This window comes from Calypte anna, chromosome 5A (genome assembly GCF_003957555.1).
Source record: "Calypte anna isolate BGI_N300 chromosome 5A, bCalAnn1_v1.p, whole genome shotgun sequence".
NCBI classification, from domain to species: Eukaryota; Metazoa; Chordata; class Aves; order Apodiformes; family Trochilidae; genus Calypte; species Calypte anna.
This window is the reverse complement of record NC_044251.1, coordinates 5100272-5120749: the sequence shown is the minus strand read 5'-3', so window position 1 is coordinate 5120749 and position 20478 is coordinate 5100272. Positions and strand designations below refer to the sequence as shown.

At 40.1% G+C, this 20478-nt stretch overlaps 2 protein-coding genes across 3 annotated transcripts; one reads left to right on the top strand and one right to left on the bottom strand.

Moving 5' to 3' along the window:
• Positions 1 to 1494: 1494 nt before the first annotated feature.
• NUSAP1 (nucleolar and spindle associated protein 1) lies at positions 1495 to 13879 on the bottom strand. Its single transcript, XM_030452120.1, has 11 exons — positions 13744 to 13879; positions 11745 to 11810; positions 10761 to 10952; positions 10123 to 10294; positions 8420 to 8500; positions 7646 to 7758; positions 6505 to 6686; positions 3678 to 3850; positions 2895 to 3005; positions 2285 to 2396; positions 1495 to 1843 (listed from the first exon to the last, which is right to left on the bottom strand). Exons 1-11 carry the CDS (start codon positions 13834 to 13836, stop codon positions 1747 to 1749), a joined length of 1392 nt encoding a protein of 463 aa, XP_030307980.1. The 5' UTR covers positions 13837 to 13879; the 3' UTR covers positions 1495 to 1746.
• A 308-nt stretch (positions 13880 to 14187) lies between these two features.
• Positions 14188 to 19986, top strand: OIP5 (Opa interacting protein 5). 2 transcript variants are annotated; one of them, XR_003987667.1, is made up of 6 exons: positions 14247 to 14446; positions 14701 to 14767; positions 15707 to 15829; positions 16768 to 16849; positions 17878 to 18021; positions 19858 to 19896. XR_003987667.1 is itself a non-coding variant. In XM_030452208.1 (5 exons), exons 1-5 carry the CDS (start codon positions 14197 to 14199, stop codon positions 17962 to 17964), a joined length of 609 nt encoding a protein of 202 aa, XP_030308068.1. In that variant the 5' UTR covers positions 14188 to 14196; the 3' UTR covers positions 17965 to 19986. The 2 variants fall into 2 exon arrangements, 1 of the variants encoding a protein (XP_030308068.1); XM_030452208.1 differs by having other exon boundaries at positions 14188 to 14446; positions 17878 to 19986.
• The last annotated feature ends 492 nt before the right edge of the window (positions 19987 to 20478 follow it).

Sequence of the window (20478 nt, the reverse complement as noted above, 5' to 3'; positions counted from 1 at the left end):
GTTTTGTTTTCTACATTATCCAGTTTTTAGATAGTTGTGGGACACACATCCTCTAGTTTTTAAGTGGGAAAAGTATGATGAAATTTAATACTCTGGCAAATGATGTTTCACTGTGACTCAGCCACTTACATTTTCAAAGAGAAGCACCCCAAGTAGAAGAGGCAGAAGGATTTCAACCTTTAACTTTGGCTCCTCTGCATAACTAAAGAAAGAAAAAGCTGCCTCTGCCAAAATTGAAACAGTAGCCGTGCAGTGGTCTTGGCTTACAGTTTAGAGCTGCTGTTGACTCCAAGTCATCTCCCAAAAGGAAACTCCCTGAGCAGGCAGGGCTTAGCTTGATAAGCACCATTACAGGGCAGCTCTGATGGGTGCAGTCAGCTTAACTTGTGGCACAGGAGTCACCTGTGGCACAGAAGCTCAGTACTCCCCTTTTTATACAAGGTTTGGGTTTTGGTTAACAAAAAAAAACTTTAAAGAAAGTGCTGAATGGTTTCATTTCAGCTGTCACAGAGCTTGTTTAATCAAGTGACTTTGTTTAAGCACACTTGACAAATATTAAGTATACTTACATTTTATATGGAAGAGGCCACAATAAAGTGAGTTGAAGCAGTATCTTTTTAATTTCTTCTATTATTTCTTTCTTTCTTACACAGCATTACACAGCTTAAGAGCAAAAGAAAGTTGGTTATTTCTAGCAATGCCTGAACAAACACACTTTATGGAAGTGGTAGGTAAGCTAATTAGTAAGGAACACACATCACAAAGACACCAAATAGTAAATACAAGTGCTAAAAAAAACTAGTGCTAAACAAGGTATATGCAAAATATTTATTTTCTGCTATTACCTTCAAACAAACTCTTTGTTCTTGCCATTTCAGCATATTTGAGAGGACACTACACACACTGAATGAATGCTTTGCTCAGAATTCTGGCTGATATAACAATTGCTAAATTTACCTTTCCAGTTCCATCCATATAAGTCCAGAGAGCTTTTCTGTGTATTTTTTTAAAGAAGATCAATCACTTAAATTGAAAGTATGGAATGTGTCTCAACATTACTCATAAGCATGGTAGAAAAGAAAACAGATTTTAACAGCTACTACTTACCACAGAAAGGAGCGAAACAACCTTAATTGTTTAAAGCATTCATTTGGTAGCTTGTAAAGCCACTATTATCTTTAAAAATAAGGTATTTTAAAAATGTTATGCTGTAAGCTGTTTGTTTTCCAGAGAGCTTGCAGATTTTTTCTTTTCATTCCCTACTAATTCATAGGCATGCAATTAGAAATGTAACTGTGCTGTAACTGTTGTTTCATAATTTAGGGACTGATCTGTAGAACAGGGCAAGGAGACATCTCCAGCTCCTGTGATCAAACATTTTGAAGGTTGCTGTTCCAAGTGTGCAGTCTGGGGGAGTAGCAAATGCACCCTGGTGGAGAAGTGGGGCTTAGGCTACATGGAGACTTCGTGAGCATCTTTTTTTCCACTTTTTGGTTTTTTTGCTTCTATGCCTTTTTGTTAAATAAGCTCCATGAAAATACTAAGCAACTAGAGACAGTTCTAAGCTCTTAAAAGTTTAGGCCTCTAACCTCACTGAAGTTGATAACTAAAACATTACACTCAGATGCATTTCAAAGCCTCATTCAATGCTCTCTGGATTCCTCTGGCTAACAGCAAGCTGAGCCATACACAGCACAAATATTTACATGGCAGGAACAGTATTTACAGGGGTTTCTTTGATACTTCTTATTCCTTCTGACCCCCAGATAGTCCTCTACGGTTTCTGAGAGCCTGGGCCTTTTTCTCTTTTCTCTCTTGCTCATGTTTCTCACGCCTTTCTTCCCTGAAGGGTGAAAAGAAACAGAACATAAAGTTATATTAAAGGCAGAGACAGAAGCAAAGAAAGGAATCTGAAGATGAACAAGACTTCAACATCTATCTAACCAGTGTGTTGCTTTTCTCATGGGCAGGGAATCCAAAGGTTCAGGCTGTCTTCTGCTTAGACATCCAAGTCTAGCATTCAGGGTAACAATATATCAATATTCACAGCTTCTTTCAAGGTGACCGTGGTGAATCTTTTAGTGCTGGAACCAAAAGCTTCCATAGAATGAAAATCTACTGGATTCAGAGCTGCCCTTCTTGATATTAGACAGAATATTGCAGGCAAGAATTGTTTACAGTAATATAGAAGTATTCTTTCATGAACTGCACTTTTAAATTTTAAAAAGAAAAATTAGTATTGTTTTAAAGTAGCACTATTCATAAAAGCTGGTGGTGTACTAACCTGGTTTGGAGATGTGGCTGTTTATAATCTTTCCTACATGAAGAGACGTTGTTACTGCCAGACTTCTTTAGGACAGTATTTTTTTTAAGTTCTCCCCAAGGTTTTAGTCTTCCTACAGTTTAGGGACAAAAAGAAAGATGTGTTGAATTAGTAGTTTACTAATTGTATGCTTCACTTCTTATTGTGAATTTTATACTTGTTAGCCTGGTTTTTGCTTGGTGACTTTCAGATGAAATGCCTCAGCTGTATTATCAGTTTTACCTCTCCATTTCCTACAAGTAATTTTTCTATAAGTAGTAACAGGTGATTCTACTTAGAAGTAACACAACACACAAAGTTGGACTTTGCACAGAAAAGTGCACTTTTTAAAGAAAACAAAAGCACCTCATTTTGTAAAGAAGTACCTCATTCCCTGCACATACCTCTATCTACTCAGTGGAATACAATGATACTTATATTTATAGGCTTTTGGTCATAAAGACTGTGCAGAAATCCAGAGAGTAAGAGAAAGGGACAGGAAGAGGGACTGAAAATTTTTGTTTTTGTAACAACACCTTTCTGAGCAGCTGAGTGCAAGGGGCACGACCAACAAACTGTAGCATGGCAATACCTTTATGTGGCTGGTATGGAAGTGGCCTCGAGAGACTTGCTTGGAGATCAAATGTCTTCTTTGCACTTGTGGGTTCTGCAGAGTGAGCAGCAAACTTGAAGGGGGTGATAACTACAAAAGGAATCAAGATATTATAGTTAGAGTAGTAAGATCTTCACTGTACATAGCAAGCTGGAAAGTGCCAGTGAAGACCACCTTAAAACTGTCAAAAGGTATCAAATGCTCGTGTCTGCTACCTCTTAAAGGCAGAATCACACCTACAGCTCACTTGAAATGGAGCTTTCAGATGTAGGGAGAGCAACAGCTGGAGAATACCAGCCCTTCTCCTCTAAGGATACTATGCAAGAGCATATTTAGCTCCATGGATTGTTCTAGTGTGTAAGAGCAAATTAGGTTTCTTAGTCTCCATGCTTATTTTGAACCAAATGGATTTTCACATTTTAAAAAAGTAGCATTTTTCCTGTACCTATTTATATGAATATTTTGCCACACAGTCCCTAAGGGTGTAAGAACAATTTTCATCCCCCACATCCTATGTGAGGTTTCTCTGTAGGTAGGTGGGTGTCATACGTTAAAAGTCTTAGCACCTAGACATTATAGCAAAAACACTGGAAACCAAAAGAAACAAAGAAACTAGTGAAGATCCTAAAGAATCCATTAAAAAATAGAAAGCAAAATTAAAACTTGGATCCACGTGACACCAGGTTACTGAAAAATGTATCTAATAATTCAGTAAGACAAAAGTCTTGATCAAAAGAGACAAATATTTACCACCCACTTTACCTTTCAATGCAGTCAGATCATTGCTTCCTGCATTTCCCTTGCTGTCTTTCCTCTTCATGACCTTGCAGCTCTTCTGGCTGCCAGTGGTGCAGATCTCCAAGTATGGAGACATTCTGGATGGAGTCTTGGTGAGAGAACGCTTGTGCTCATTGTCTTTTGTGGCTTCTGAGAACCTGAAAATTGTTAGAAATATGAACACAGTCATCTACAAGGGTGCAAACAATGTGACAGAACATGGAAGAGTCTGCATTCTACCTTTCTTGCAGGTAGAAAGTTCTACTCTGTACAAGATGTCCACAGCTTATGCATAAACTGCACTAAAAGTACCTTTGCTGGCAGTTTTCAAGTTGTGAGCCATGATCAGTAGCAGTAAGTAATATTAGGAATTACAAAGAAGTGACTTTCTTGTAGTATTAGAGAGCAAATATATTCAGATGCAATCAACTAGTATATTTCTGCACCAACAAGTATGATTTACTTTAGATTTTGACTGTAGTAAAACAAATTTTTTAATTAAAATTAAGCAAAACTTAATCCCAGCTTTCAAAGAAGCTGGAAATCTTATAAAAATTCTGTCATTCTATGATTAAAACACACAAGTTCTCTGCATATCAAGACACACACATGCTGTATATCTGTATATAAACAGATTTTTAGTGTATAAGTGTGTATACATATGTAAGCATAAAAGAAAATTCAAATCCTTACATGAAGAAATATGCTTATCAAAAAAGTACAGAGAATAAGCTGATAGCCTGCAAGATACAGAAAGACAGCAAGTAAATGTTGAAGAAAGTTATATTTTGAGAGCCAGCAAGTTTATGAAAAAAGAACAGCTTGCAGGATCTAGGTCAGCACATCTTCAGACAAATAGAATTGAAGAAAAGTTTTTAAAGTCTAGTTTTGGTTTACATATTGCTAATGAATCAAGTCAGGCCTCAGTGAAGACAATAAATGTCATCCAACAGGGCATCCTAATTAGAATGAATACTGGTTTAATTTGTGTGTGTGTTTCTTTGTTTGTGGTTTGTTGTTGTTGGTTTTGTTTTGATTTCTGGTATATTTGTCCAAATCAAATAGAGCACATTCAAGGTAGAAAGAAATACAGTAAGATTATGAGGGTGATTTTAGGAAGAACATGTAACCTGGACCTTTGAATAGCAAAAGAACTGCAATCTCATGTCCTGTAATTGTTATTTAGGATATGTCAATATCAGAAGTCATTTTCTGACTTAGCAGTTCCACACACACTCTTCAGGAACATGGAAGTCCCAACAGCTGTTATCTTGGCATTCAAAAGTTCCAAAGTGAAGTTTAGCAGAAAAAAAGAAACAAACACAACTAAGACCTAAAATGAACCAAGGTATTGTTGCAGAGGGACAGTAAGTGTATATTATAAAATGTATATTATAAAATTATAAATCAGAACTCCAGTCACTGTAGGAAGTTTAATAAACTGAACAAAGTTGGATTTAGTACAGAAACCAATGAAGTAGTAATGGTAGAAACAAGGATTTTCACAGAAAAACTGGGCAATGCAGTGCCACACAGATTGCCTTTTTGATTCCTTCTTTTAAAGTATTTTTTGTTCAAGACTTTAGAAATACAGTAATAAACTAGTAAAATTTAGTAATAACAGAAGTTCTTAGCAGTTCTAGTTAATCAGTCTCAAATAAATTTAGGTATAACAGACTTGTTAGATTGTCTGAGAAAATGGAAAAGCTAGCACAGTAATAGAAAAATAATTTGGCTGGGTTGGTTTAGAAAATGAAAGCTAAAGGAAAGGCAAGATTCCTCAACCATCAGACAGGAAAATGAAAATTAAGATAGTGACAGCATAGTAAGGGTTGACCTGGACAGCCTGGAGAGTTGGGCTGATTCCAATGGGATGAAGTTCAACACAGCCAAGTGCCAGGTCCTGCACTTTGGCCACAACAACCCCATGGGGAGCTCCAGGCTGGGCACAGAATGGTTGGAGAGCAGCCAGACAGAGAGGGACCTGGGAGTCTGGATTGCCAGGAAGCTGAACATGAGCCAGCAGTGTGCCCAGGTGGCCAAGAAGGCCAATGGCATCCTGGTCTGGATCAGGAACAGTGTGGCAGGTCCAGGGAAGGGATTCTGCCCCTGTACTCAACCCTGGTGAGGCCACAGCTTGAGTCCTGTGTCCAGTTCTGGGCTCCTCAGTTTAGGAAGGAGATTGAGGTGCTGGAGCAGGTCCAGAGAAGAGTAACTGGGCTGCTGAAGGGATCCAGCACAAGTCCTGTGAGGAAGGGCTGAGGGAGCTGGGGGTGTTCAGTCTGGAGAAGAGGAGGCTCAGGGGAGACCTCATCACTCTCTACAACTCCCTGAAAGGAGGCTGGAGCCAGGGGGGGGGTTGGGCTCTTTTCCCAGACAACTCTCAGCAAGACAAGAGGGCACGGTCTCAAGTTGTGCCAGGGGAGGTTTAGGTTGGAAATGAGAAAGAATTTCTTTATGGAGAGGGTGATCAGACATTGGAATGGGCTGCCCAGGGAAGTAGTGGATTCTCCCTGTCTGGAGATATTTCAAAAGAGACTGGATGTGGCACTCAGTGCCATGGGCTGGGAATCACAGCAGGAGTGGATCAAGGGTTGGACTTGATGATCTCAGAGGTCCCTTCCAACCCAACCAATTCTATGATTCTATGAAGCAGCCATAAAGCTACTGCTGCAAGATAGTAATCAAAATTAAGTCTCCTGCAGTTCACTGTCAGAACAGAAACAATGTAGTCAAATCACAGTCAAGTGTTGATTATTCCAGGTTTATCACACCCAATTTCTCCATGGTACTTTTGGTTTGTTCTTTTTACCTGACATTCATTTTGGCTGTTGAAAGGACAGAAGGATTAAATGAAGATTTCTTAGACAAAATGCCTTGGCTGGCAGTGTTCAGGGAATTGCGTGGGGGGCGTTGGAGGTTACAGGGGGTGCAGGTGGCTGAGAATCTGCCTCTTTTTGGAGTTGGGCTGGAAGGTTTGCTACTGCTTTGCTTCTAGGGAAAAGAAAATCAAGAGTTAGCACACACTTAAAATATATCAGAAAAGCACTAAGAGGGAAGAATAACAGTGAATCAGAAGCATGAAGTCTCTTGAGGTTCCCTCTTTCTTTCTTTAAAAGCAAATTTTAAAAATAAGTAATTTTATTATTATTAAACTGATCTAAAAACACATACTTTAGTATTGTTATGTGGTGTGTCTTCTTCTAAAGCTCTTAAGGAATTTGACTTTTTGGCTATCCTCTGTCAAAAGTTGTCTTAAGGATACATTGATACACTATATTCAACAGAGAAAAATGTACTTTTCAGGATTTTCAGTGTCAGTGTTTTTATTATGTCCATAATATTAATCTAAATGTTCATTGACACATTACTGTCATTTTGCTGAGCTCTGCCTCTCAGAAGAGGCCTGGTGAGCAGCTTTCACCCACATATGTGAAACACAAGAAGTGAGAACAGGGCCCCTGAGAGCATGTATTGCACATACTTTAGAAGAAAGTCCTATGTGGTCATTGAAAAATGGTTCTTTAAGGCACAAAAGAGGAACTTAATATTAAGCTCTGGCTTTTTGAAAAATAACCCTTCCTCTTGGCTAAGTTCTGCAGCAATTCAAAGAGTTGTAAACAAGAACTCCAGGAGTTCCTTCACAGTAGTAATTGCTACAATTATTTTTACTGAAAAGCTGGCTATTCCTATAACTATAAAATGTTACTATATAAAAACTTATATAATACTACAAATGATTAATGCATCTGTGAACTTATATAAATACCTATATGTAATTAGTTATATAGGACTGCAGTTAAGTTTCACTGATCATAACATTCAGCTGCATGTACACATGACCAGTTACCTACTGCCCTAAAGGGCCTCTCAGGGACTTTTAGAGGCTCTGGATATAAATTAATATAAATTAAATATGGGATCTATGGATATCTTCCTGTGCTATCACTTACCTTGACTTCAGTGAGAGCATATCTGCAGTTTTCAATCAGTTTTTTTTTCCTTTCAACATAGTCAGAAATAGATTCCATGTTCTTGAAGTGAGCCTCATGAACCTTCTTAAAGTCTAAGAAGTTCCAAAATAAGAGTCACATATGTGATAATCTCCTAAGGAAGTTTACTACTTAACAGAAGAATCTTACAACACCTGTTACAGCCTCAAAGAAAATATAATTAATTACTCTAATTAAAGGTCCTATATACCCAGAGCATTATGAAACAGAATCTGCATAGTTACAGAACTACAGAATGGTTTGGATTGGAAGGGACCTTTGAAGGTCACCCAGTCCAATCCCCCAGATTCTACACTTAAGTTATAAATAAATACTTCCAAATTTTAAATTTATTTTACCAGGTGATGAAAATGAGCTAAAACATAGTAATACAGCACAACAGTACTATTTAAAAAGTAAAAACAAAACAAGCAGGAGTAATTGGATGTCTTCTGGGCTTTTTGTTGTTTTGAAAATGATGAATGCAAATATTCTATCCAAGGCATCCAGATGTTGCATAAACCAGCTCTATAACATACATACAACTCATCTACTACTACAAGTTTACAAGTTGGAAAATATACCTTAAAAGGTAACCCTTAAAAACTTTATTTGCTTGCTTTTTAAGGGGAAAATGTTCTCTTCTTAAAGCAGAAATAGAAATTTGCATTGGAAAAAAGCCAAGTCTCACACAGACAACATATCTGTGTCTGGAGAGGGGGGGGTGTATCTTACTTGGTGTAGTTCCTGCTTTCCGAGACCTCGAAGCGTGGCCTCTACATAAAGGGATTTTCCCTCTGGCATGACCACCATCACCTGGTACAGCAAGATGAGAAAATCATCAGAACTGGAAAATATTTTCATGCAATCACAGCCTTTTTTTACAGTATTTGTTCCAAAACACACCTTCTTCTCAAAGTGGAATTAGGTTTTGAGAAAGAAAATAGCTATAAGAAATGTCTCTCCAAAGCCTTTGTCTCAGCAAAATACAAGCCCCACGTGAATCTTGTCATAGCCAGTTATTTTCTTTCCATAATGAAATATGTTACAGGGGAAGGTATAAGCAAAAGCAACTCAAAATTCACAGGCCTTTAATTGTTTAATTAATTCACAGGTCTTCTTTGTTTAATAAATTAGGTTTTTTTAATTTTGATTACAAAGAAATACCTTTGGGACAGTTTTGTTACCATTGCCCTGTATATATGTGTGGAGTCTAAGATCTTTTTATCATCATCTCTGCTCTCAGGTATAGTGTGAGGATCATGTTCACATTTTAGTGATTAATTTTATTAAGAAAAAAAAATCAGGTAGCTTCACACTGAGTTCAATATTTGCATATTACAAGAAAATATTTGCTTTTGTATTAATTCAGATTCCCCTTAAAATAAACTTGGATAACCTCAATATATTGAAAGAAATCCTCACTGGAAGAAAATAAGGGAGAGGGTGTTGAAAATAATTGTTGAAAAATCAATTTTTTCAACACAATGTAGACATAATATTGTTCTGCCTCACAACTCTTGCTGTCTGAATATACTGAAGAAACCAAAAGCAAACCAAAAAGCTGTATGGATACTCATAATTACAGTTAGAGGGAGAGGTGAATACCATGCCAACTGCCAGGACCATTGCTGCCTCAACCAAAGCATCCTTTATATATTTTATTGCGTCTGTTTTTAGAAAAACAATTGAAAATCCTTGGTTTCTGTATGAGTTTCAGAACTATAGGTGGGTTCCAATAAGAATGTCCTTGTAAATACTACTCCATACTCTGCATCAAAGTCTACATACACTTGGTATGCATCTTATTTGCCAGATCCAAAATATCAATTAATAATTAATACAGAGCAAACAAACTCTTTTCTTCATTTAGCCACATGTGCAAAGGAGCAGGGGAATAGCTGATTCATGTTTTCAGTGGCATTTTTTAAGGTCTAAAAATACTGATGCACTGTAATAGTCAGGTATTGTTAGACAGTTTAAAAAAATTTCAAAGGATTCTCAAATGTCCTGTCCTACTCCTATGAAGAAAATGACAAAACCTGGCCATCTGAAGGAAAAGAGAACTGAAGCACAAGGAAAAAAGTTCCTTTTCTTGCTACCTTTTAATCAGTCAAGTAGCATCAGGAGCATCCCAAAAGGCACTAACCCTAAATGAGGCTCAAGACTCAAATACACTCAGACTTCCAAGAATTCCCTCAATGAAAACATCAGGCTCTGAAGCCAAAGCCAGGACTCCTAGACTGCAGAGTTTGTGGATGTGTGTTGCAGTACAGTAAACAAACAAGTACACAAAGGAGACAGATTTTTTTCTTGTATCCCCAAATAAGGTACTGATCACCAGACATGCCACAAAGATCTCCGTGGACAATAATCAGAAGGTGCATTTTCATTAGTAGAAGCAACTTAACATTCCTTTTTTTTAATTTTCTACTTACATTTATCTCCACTACTTTTAGTAGAAGTCTTCTCTGGCTGTTCCTGACCAGCACCTGCCATTGGCTTCTTAACAGCTCTCTTTTTAGTTGCTTTTTCTTCATTTTGAAATACCTGCTGTCCCTTTTCATGTTCACCTCCAGGCACTTCATTTTCTTTCATTTCAGAATACTCCTGCAGTTCAAATATACATTCAAACAGTTGCTCCAAATGGATATATAGAAAGGCTGGGAGAGGCTGCATAGCCTTGATCCTTAGGGGTTTTCAATGCCAGAGTAGATAAAGCCTTAAGCACTGCTGTCTAACCTCACAGATGACTGTTTTGCAAGAGAATTTCTGAAGTCCAATCTGAATGAACCCACGAAATACTTATCCTGCTACCTCACACAAACAGATCTATATTAGGAAGCTTTTACCTGCACAGCTCTATTATTTTGGTATAAGACTGACCAAACCTGATTATTTCAAAGAAAAAGAATTCAGTGGCTATGTTACTTTTTACTACAAAATTCCTATATACACACACATACACAAAATGGAGAGCAGCTGCTAAATGGTGGTAGACAAATCAACCATGTTTAAATTATGTTTGGAGGAAGGGGTGGGCAGCCAGCACACAAAACCAAGCAGTGCAAATCACCTCTTTCTCATCAGAAAGCCCTGTGTTTTCTTCACTGCTGTTAGCTTTCTCACTGGAGTTCCTTTTTTTTCTGGTCATTCTCTTTTCTTTACCATGTCTTTTTCTCATAAAACACAATGAATCAGCCATAATTTCCGTGCAGTTGTTCAGTTCATCCAGTTCAGTGGAAGTAGATGCACTTCTTTCAGAGTCCTGTAGCAGACAAGTACTAGGATGTGAAACATGTCTGACATAAACATATGTCAGATACTCCAGAGTTTCAATTTTATTACTGGAAAAAGTACTTCACAGAGAGAAAAAACAGTAGCATGCCATTTAGTAGCATATTAATTAAGGAATTGGTAATATCTATATTTTCCTGAAAAAAGCTCATTGTTTGAACACTGTAAAGATAAGTCCTACAGTTGCTATAGTACATTGCATTTTTTTAAGATTATAAAACAGTATTTTATATTTGAAATCCAACTTGCATGATGCTGTGATTCTCCCAGATTCATATATTTCTGTGGAATACTCTTCACCAAAACCCCAGCCTCTTCCATATTTACTACATTAAAAATTAACAGACATGGATTACACTAGTTCCTCAGACCTTTATGGATTATTTCAAAGGAAGCACTTAAAAGTAGATTTTAGAAAAAGCAGATCCCAATTTCTTTTCTATCAAAAACAAAACAAAAAAATCTTGCTGCATGCAACAAAATAATTCAGCTTACAGAAAAGTTATTTTAAAAGATAAAAACCCAATACATGAAGAGATGAATAAAGCTGTACCAACTGACATCCCAGCTGTACCAACTTTCATTTTACTATCATTGTAAGTAAACAGTAGCAGATGTAAAATGCTTTCTGGTGGGTATTTAGTCCCTTTTGCCTAGGCATGGAAAAAGAATAAAATATTTTTATATTGGGTACTGACAAGTGCCTGGACCTAGAGTCAGCTCTAGCTGCCTTTAAAAGAACAGCAGATTCATTAGGTATTACCATGGCTTCATTTCCTTGTTCTGTTTCTTGAAAGCGTTGCTTCAGTGCTTTCAGCAATTTGTCTGCCTGGAGAGAAATCAAAACAACAGATATTGCATTATGTTATCAAACAAACATATCAAATAACATATTGCATTATGTTATCAAGCAAAAGATTGCATAGATTCAATTAGTGCACTCTAAACTGATCCAACAAACAAGTAGAATATTTCTGAGTCCAATGGAACAAGGCAAGCCTAGAACTTCATTCAAGTGAAGGAAGTGCTTAATGCTGCAGATAATTAACATTGCAGATTCTCCACAGAGGCACAAATATAAAATTCTCAGAATCTGTTTCTTCCAGCCCATATGTTTACCAGAAAGTTTAACTGTTAAAGGATGAATAAGAGTCACTGTTTTTAGCAGCACTGCCTAGCTGAACATTAATTAAAATTTTATCAAATTTCTGCAATAATTTCTGTCTCGGCCATACTATGCAAAGCATTCTTCTCACCCCTTGCATATATTCGACAGAAATAGCAATAAACTAATAACAAAATTACATGTGGTTAGCGGGTCAAGAGAGGTTCTACTGCTTCTACTCTGCCCTAGTGGGAGAGCATTTGAAATATTGTGCCCAGTTCTGGGCCCTTCAGTTCAAGAACAGGGGACTGCTTGAAAGAGACCAGTGCAGAGCCACAAAAATTCTTAAGGGAGTGGAATGTGGCTCTTACAAGACAAGGCTGAGTAAGCTGGGTCTCTTTAGATTGGAGGAGACCAAGGGGCAACCTCAGTAACATTTATAAATATGTAAAGGGCAGATGGCAGGAGGATGGAGCCAGTGACACCCAATGATAGGACAAGGGACAATGGGTGCAAGTTGAAGCACAGGAAGTTCCGTGTTAACTTTTTCACTGGGAGAGTGACAGAAAACATGAACAGGCTGCCCAGCAGGATTGGGGAGTCTCCTGCTCTGGAGACATTCAGAACCCACCTGGACACATTTCTGTGTAACCTACACTAGGTGATCCTGCCCTAGGAGCAGGGTTGGATTCCCTGATATTTCAAGGTCCCTTCCACCCCCTAACATTTTGTGCTTCTGTGAATGCAACGGTGGTATCTTAGACTATGAAAGACTCTTAAATACCAAACTGGAACAGTCAGCAGAAAAAAAAAATCTAAACTAGGACTTTAAGAGCAAACTAACCCAGAACTAAAACCCCAAGCACAGATCTTAATTCTGTCACGGCAGCGAGTTCCTTTGTCCAGTTAAGTCGTGGAACTTTTTTCTTTAAACGCTTTATTCCTTCTCCCACTGATAATGCAGCAACCAGACTGCTGCTGAGTGACTTACTGGCACTGTTCTCCAGGAGAGATGAGGCCACTGCCATAAATCTCTTGTTCTAGGGAGAAACCACTGCATGCCTCAGTTTCTCCTCCTTAACAAATATTGGTAAACAAACACAGGCACTCCCATCCTTTGAAGCACACTATTACTATTATCTTTTACAACCGAGAGTGGGAAAAAAACCCTAACTATCCCCACTGCAGGGAAACAGTGAAGTAACCCGCAGGCAGCCGGGCCCACCCCGCAGTGCTGACCCCGGGGGTGCAGCCCCCCGGGGGTCTCCCTTTCCCGATGCCTCCAGAAAAGCGGAGCCCCGCCCCAGCAGCTCTTCCTCGGAAGGTGTTTGGGCACCGCTTCGTGCCTTACGGATAGGAGGCAACGCCCCGGACGCGAATTTCTGCACGAGGGGACGCTTCAGGGCAAAGCTACAGCCGCCACCCCGCCGGACCGGGCTGGGACGCTGCCAACACCACTGCGCAACAGCCAAAACAAGAACATCCCCACAGGGCGCCCGCTCCCCCCCCCCCCCCACAGCTCCCAGCTGGGCAGAGAGGGAGCACCAGAGCGGCGAACACCCTTCAGAGAGCAGGAAACTGCAGCTCCCACCACCCCCCCTCGCCCAAACCCCCTGCGCCGCTCCCTCGCTCGGCAGCCGCTCCCCCCCACACCTACCCGCAGATTGGCCTTCAAGCCGGCAGCCTTGGCGATGCGCTGGAGCTCGGCGTATTTCAGGGACTCCAGCTCCTCGGGGGAAGCGAGCGCCATGATTGTGACAACCGCCGCGCCTTAAATCTCGCGCTTAACTGACGCCACGCGCCCCGTCCCCGCCCCAAACATTCAAACTCAGCCGCCGGGCCACGCCATTGGCTGGGCGGGGGGAAGGGGGCGGTGCCGGGAGCACGGGAAACACCAATAGGGGCGCGGCCAGCGGCGCGCGCTTGTTTTCAAACGCCAGAGGCGCCCCGAGCGAGGGGAAGCCCCGCCCTCTCTTTCTTGATTGGCTCGGAGCCTGGCGCAGAGAAGATTGACGTGTCCGCTACCCAATAGCGACGCAGACTCGTGGAGAGCGCTTTAATGGTGAGCCCGCGCAGGCTGGGCCTGCGCTCGAAGAGGAAGCGGGAGAAGATGGCGGTGAGGCGGCGGCTGATGGAGCTGCTCCAGGGCATGGACGGACCGGGCTCCGTCGTTATGGAGCAGTCGTCCTCCGCCCCCTCTTCTCCTTGTGTCTCACCGCCGCGCTCGCCGCTGGCTTTACCCCCGCGGCTGCTGTCGGAGCAGTGCGCGGTGTTTCACTGCCGCGGCTGCTGGACGGTGCTCGGGGACTCGCTGGATCTCTGCGCGGAGGACCCGCAGCTCGGCGTCCTCGCCTGCTACAGTCAGTGCCCCCCGGGATGGGCAGTGCCCTGCTCCAGAGTCCTTCGGCCAGGGCTGGGATCCATGGGATGGGTGGGGAAGGATGAGGGTCCGGCACACCCGGCGTGTCGCCCACCTTCCGTGGGTGTCTGGGCTGTGCTTCCCCACGCGTGTCCCAGGGCGGGAGGGAGGGAGCGGCTCTGCTTTGCCGGGGGTGGGCTCGGGGGGAAGCGGTGCGTGGGTCCTCGATTTCAGGGGTTCTCTCCTTCTCCTCAGAAGTGACAGACAAGGTGGTCTGGCAGGATTCGCTCATGGTCGGCCTGGAGGGAGCCCTCGAGGGATGGTGCGTAAGTTCAGCGACTTTTGGCTTCGGGTTTTAGTACCCGTGCTTTATTATTACGGTTGGAGAATCCTCTTGTTGCTCGCATTTTTCTCCAAACTAAAAGTTTTGCTGTTCCGGACTTTGTTGATGGAGGAGAACGTTTGAGCAACGCAGCAGAAGACGGCCCAGCCTTTTGCTCTGTTTTTCTGCTTTTATCCTAAGAGTTGTATTCCCTTCATTAAGATATCTCTTTGTTTCTTTGAGGGGGATAGGGTTTTGTTTGTTTGGTTTGGAGTTTGTGGGGGGTTTTTTTGTTTTGTTTTTGTTTGTTTGTTTGTTTTTGTTGGTTTGTGTTTGGGGATTATTTTTTTGTTTTGTTTTTGTGGTTTTTTGGTGGTGTTTTTTTTTTTAAACACTGAAAATAAATAACTTCTGCTCTATTTATGAGCCTAAAGCTAGCAACAGGTTTAGGAACTCTGGGGTTAATCTGGTGGAAAGGATGTAAATATCACCCGGTGACTTAAATAACCAGTAGCTTGCTTAAATGATGAGTAAAGGCTACTCTACCCTTCTGTAAGGTTTGAATATTTTGAAAATAAAAGACTTGGGCTGTTTTTGGGTGGGTGGGTTTTTATTTTTCGGGGGGGGGGGTGTCTCTCTGTGTGAGGCACTAATTTGTTTTATCAGAAGGAAGTTTCACATCTATAACCTGCCACTATGTGGTTATAAGCCATGCATTTTCTCCCCTAATTAAAGCTTCCCTTATTAGAGAGATTATTTCTTACTGAACACCCAACATCTTACATTCCCATTTTCTCCAGATGTATTACTTATTTAAGGAGAAAGCAGTATTGTTTTGCTGTTCTGGTAGAACTGATTATTTGGTGTCCTCTGATAAGCATTCAGGATCTATGCTTTCTGAAATTCCTGTTTAATAATTCTTTTTCTTTTCTTTTTTAGTACATACTATTTTTTATCCTGTGGCTCGTGTGACTTGGTACTGGGTTTCATTCTTTACTCTGCCCCCAGTAACCTGGCCTATCTCCGAAGCTGCTTCTCCTTACTCAAGGACAACATCATCTGGTGAGTATACTGAGGTCTTAGGGTCAATCATTTAGTGTGAATATGTAATTTACTTCAACAGGGAGTACAGGGATGAAACTAAACTAATTATAGATGAGAGTGTTGAGAAAACCTTAGAATTTTAGAATGATGCCATTATTTTGTACAAGATGTACTCTGTATATATGCAAGCTTAAATTGTAGTCAGAAAAGCACAAAATTAGTACCACAGCTATCCTGGAATAACTTGGCCTTGAAAAAAAATCAATTTAAGGGTATCTCGTGTAAATCACCAGCTTGGCAGAGAAGACTGGAGGTCTGTATGGATAATTTGACCTAAGGAATGCAGGAGGTGATAAAGAAGAACCCAAATTAAGAAGACTGACTGCTGAACAGTCTAGGATAGCTCGAGCTATAGAACTTGAAATATTGTCTCTTTTAGGTGAACTTATCTCATTGTAATGTCACATCCCTAGGTCAAAAAGACCCCTGGACTTGTGTGATAACAGAAATACTGATGTAACCATATTATAACCATATTATAACCATATTATAACCATATTATAACCATATGCAAGTTGCTAACCAGTCATGGTAACAAAGATGGATTTGGAAGTTAACTAACTCTACGGTTCTGTGTGTAAATATGTAATGGAAAAATCTCATTTTTTGTGCTTGATTCATGGGATAGTATCAAGCACCCAGCTTTGTACAAGAATTCACTAAATAACAGGGTCTCCTTCCTAAATGTTTTATTTTTGTCTGCATTTTGGGAGCCAGCTTAAAACAGTAAAGAGGATTTTATGATTTCAAAGTAAAAGCTTTGTTATGTTTTTGATGTTTTAGCTAACTTTAGTAACAAGTTCTTATCTTATTTAAAATAATCTAAACAATTATTGCAATTAGGGGGGTTTAATTGTTGGTGTTGGTTTTTCCCCCCCCCCCTTTTTGTTTTTCAGTTATCTCCTACAAAATCAAATGACAGTAGAAGCCTCTAAGGTGAATTTTCCTCCTGTGACCTTAAAGGAATCAGTCCAGAAAGTAAGGTGCCTATATTAATTCATATGAAAAATATTTTTAAATGCTTATTAGTTTTTTTTAATATATTAATTAAAAAATATTGATACAATTACTTTTTTTTGAAGTGCATAAGATGGAGAAAATACTGTCTTATAGTACAATGACTGATTTAAGTGAATGAGATATGCAGAAGATTTTTTAGGACCACTGCCTGTCCCATAGGTAAAATAAAGTTACTGTGTGTAGGAGACAGCAAGTGTGTCCAGCATTTATGTGCCTGCTTGTTCCTTTTTTTATTTAATTTTTTTGGTTTCTGCTCAAAGCATAGAAATAGGCTTAAGTTTTGCCCTACTTTAAATCCTCTTCCAGTGTCTTCTCCTAAGATCAGAGTGTTTATAGGTCAAGTGAGGCTAAAATTATCCAGGTAGCACTTCTAAAGTTGAGACATGTTTTTCGGAAGTGAAACAAACAAAAAAATTATAGTGCTTTGTTGAAACACAAATTATGTGACTGTAAAGAGTTAATTCTTGTTGACTAGAACAAGTGCAAGAATCTGGTCTTTGAGTTTTGAGATATGTCAGCAGGATTTTATGCTTGTGTTCTAGATGTTTTAACTTAAACCACAGACTCTGAAAATGGCATTTTTTGAGGGATCACCCTTATGTATTCCTATTCTGGTGATGAAACAGTGCCCAGATGTTGCCAAAGATGATCTCTGTCTGTGTAAAAACTTGAAATTCATTAACTAGGAAATAGGGAATTGATTGCATTAAGGCTTCAGGAACTTTGTCTCCTTCAGCAGTGCTTCCATACACCTCTGAAAAGGGGTTATGTGGGCACACATTCATCTGTGTCCTCTTTGCAGCACAGGCCTCTGATCTGGGTGCCAATTTTGGCTGTACTGGATATGCAGTAGAGAGATTAAAGCCAAGTATAATCTTTTGTCTTGAAAGTGGCTTTTTAGCCGCTGAAAGTGGGGTGCACATTATTCAAGGTACAGTGTTAGGACATTTTCCTCTATTTTTAATACTCTTATTTCTCTCTTCCAGATGAAAGAAAAAGTTGTGGAGCTCTACTTTCGCATGGAAAGTGTGAAGAAGCAGCTGGAGGAACTGGAAGAAGAGAGAATAATCTGAGACATTCTAATAATATCTCAGAGATAATCTGAGAAGAGAGATAAATGGACAGAAATGGTGAGCTCTTCATCAAATGCACTTGCCCTGCAACCAAGATATGAAATAATCAGGGTCATTAATAATATGCCATCTTCAAGAACTGCTGCAGTTTGTTTCTGCACCTCCACTGGGGTAGTTTACTGTGATGAATTAATGCACAACAGGTTTGAGTGTTGCTCTGTCACTTTATCTGTGTCTAGAAATAAGCAATGCTTAAGTGCACCCCTTCTTTCTAAGGGGAACACCTGAAATCTGACATTCTGAAGTTATGCTTGGGAAAATGAGTGGCTGATCCATGCAGAGCATCTCTCTCTGAGACAGTGTAACCATGGCTTTGATTCTCTGAAATTAACTCAGGAGGGAAAAAAGTCTGAAATACTGAAAAACAGTTTTTTGAAAACTTTATGAAACATCCTAACAAGAGGAGCTATTACAAATTGAATGTTCTTACAGAGATCCAAAGTTCTGTGTTAAATACTGTGTTAAATACAGTGCTCATGGCAGCCAGCTGTTGGTCAAGTGGTTCAGATGCATCTGGTATGTGAGGTGCTGCTAAATGGCCTCCTGCAAAGCAGCAAGCTAGCATGCCATGAGAGCTGCAGAGTGTGCTGAAGGCATGAGACTGGGAGGCAAAATGCTGGCTGGAGCAAAAGGTTTTGGATTGCAGATTGCCAAGGGCAAGCCATGTGCCTGGCAAGTCCTGTGGAAGTGCAGGAGCAAGTCAAATTCTGGCAGCTCAGTGAAGCTGAGGCTGTGAGCCACTGCCTGTAACAGATCAGAGCCTTTTGGGGGGGGGCTGATGTGAAACTGAGGAACAGTCTTTCATTCACCTTCACTTCTGCTTAATTAACACTGCTCAGCTGAAGTTGTGATCATCTGCCTGCTGCCAAGATGTTTCATAAAAAAAACCCTGATGGGTACTCAGTGGGAGCTCTCTGGTTTGAGTGGGTTGGTTTTTTCCAAACATCTAGAAAGCAATTTGATGGAGAAGAATGAACACTGCTTTCCCCCTCCTGTTGGGACAGAATATCTTTATTCCCAGTCCTTTTTGTCTCCCTTTGTCTGACTGAAGGGCTGCTTTAAACTTTATGAAAAGTTTAGCAGCTGTCTGTAGTAGCCTAGAGGGTTATATTTACTTGATCAACTTAATTTCAATGATGCAATCTGCCATTCCTTTTCTTCTATTTCCACAAATGTTGGCCCTGTTCTTGCTAAAGCCAGTATTTCATGGTCATAATTTTTATTTGTAAAACAGCTCTTCCTTGGAGCAGATGGGACAGGACTTGCTGCCAGGCACCTCAGAAGCTTTAGGTGGTGTCTGTTGTACTGCTTTTTGATTAATAGTTCCAGGGTTTTTTTATTTGGAGTTCTTGGATATGACTAAGCAATAACATAATGTATCAACATCCATTTTGCAGGGAGAGGAGGGGTTCTCTCTGTTAAATAAAGTTTTATGAATCTGACAGGTGTTAAGTGCAAAAATGCAGTGCCTTTTAATGGCAAGATATTCTAACTACCTGAAGTAAATGTTACAGAACCAGTAAGTTTTTAAAGCTATATTGTGCAAAGTTCAGCACAACAGAGTTCTCTGTTGTGCAGAGAGTTCTTTAAGGGCCTGGTGGTCTAACTGGGGTTTTGTGACTAAACTTGTTTTGTGCAAGCATCCCCTTATCTTGGGTAAATGTGTTCTATTTTATAGTCTCACTGTCTCTCTTGTGTTACTTTCTAAGCCCTTTTGGTCTTGCACCAGTCTAAGAAACAGATTGACAATTGGACTACTTGCTTTTGCCCTTTCATTTGGGTTTCTGCATTGAGACTGTTTCTTGCTGCTTACTTTACATCTGTATTTTGTAGGATAGTGCTACACTTGCTTCATCTAGCTGTGTCCAGCCCTAAAAGGAAGAGAACGCTGTCAGTTATATTTTATTGTATTATCTTTAAAGTTGTAAAGAAAAATACTTTAATTAAAAAACCCAGTGAAATTCAGATATATTGTGTGGATCAGTAATGATACGTGAGTCATAAGCCTGTTTCTTTACCAGTGGTAACAATTATACCCTGAGCCTTCTGTAAACCAGGTTTGGAAACCATGTAGCAGGCTGGGGAGCTATGGCTTTTCCACAGTCCTCATTAGGGGGTGCCAGTGCTTCCCAGTTACAGCACTTCCCAAAAAATTCAGCAGCAACTGCAGGGTTGTGCCTCCCTGCAGGTTGTGTGGAATTTTTCAGAAATGTAGTTGCTAAAACAATAAATGATCCATATATATGAAATGGCTTTACTACTTTTAGGCATTCTTTATGAACAACAGAAGCTTTCTGCTGCAATCTAGAACAACCCTTTAAGCTTTTATCTCCTAAATTGCCCATCTTAGTATGACTGGAGTAAGAATTTTAATTTGTTTGCCTTCCAAGAAGTGAGAAGCTCCTGTGCCCAGTGTCTGCTGGAACAGTTGGACCCAAACCAGATATTCAGCAT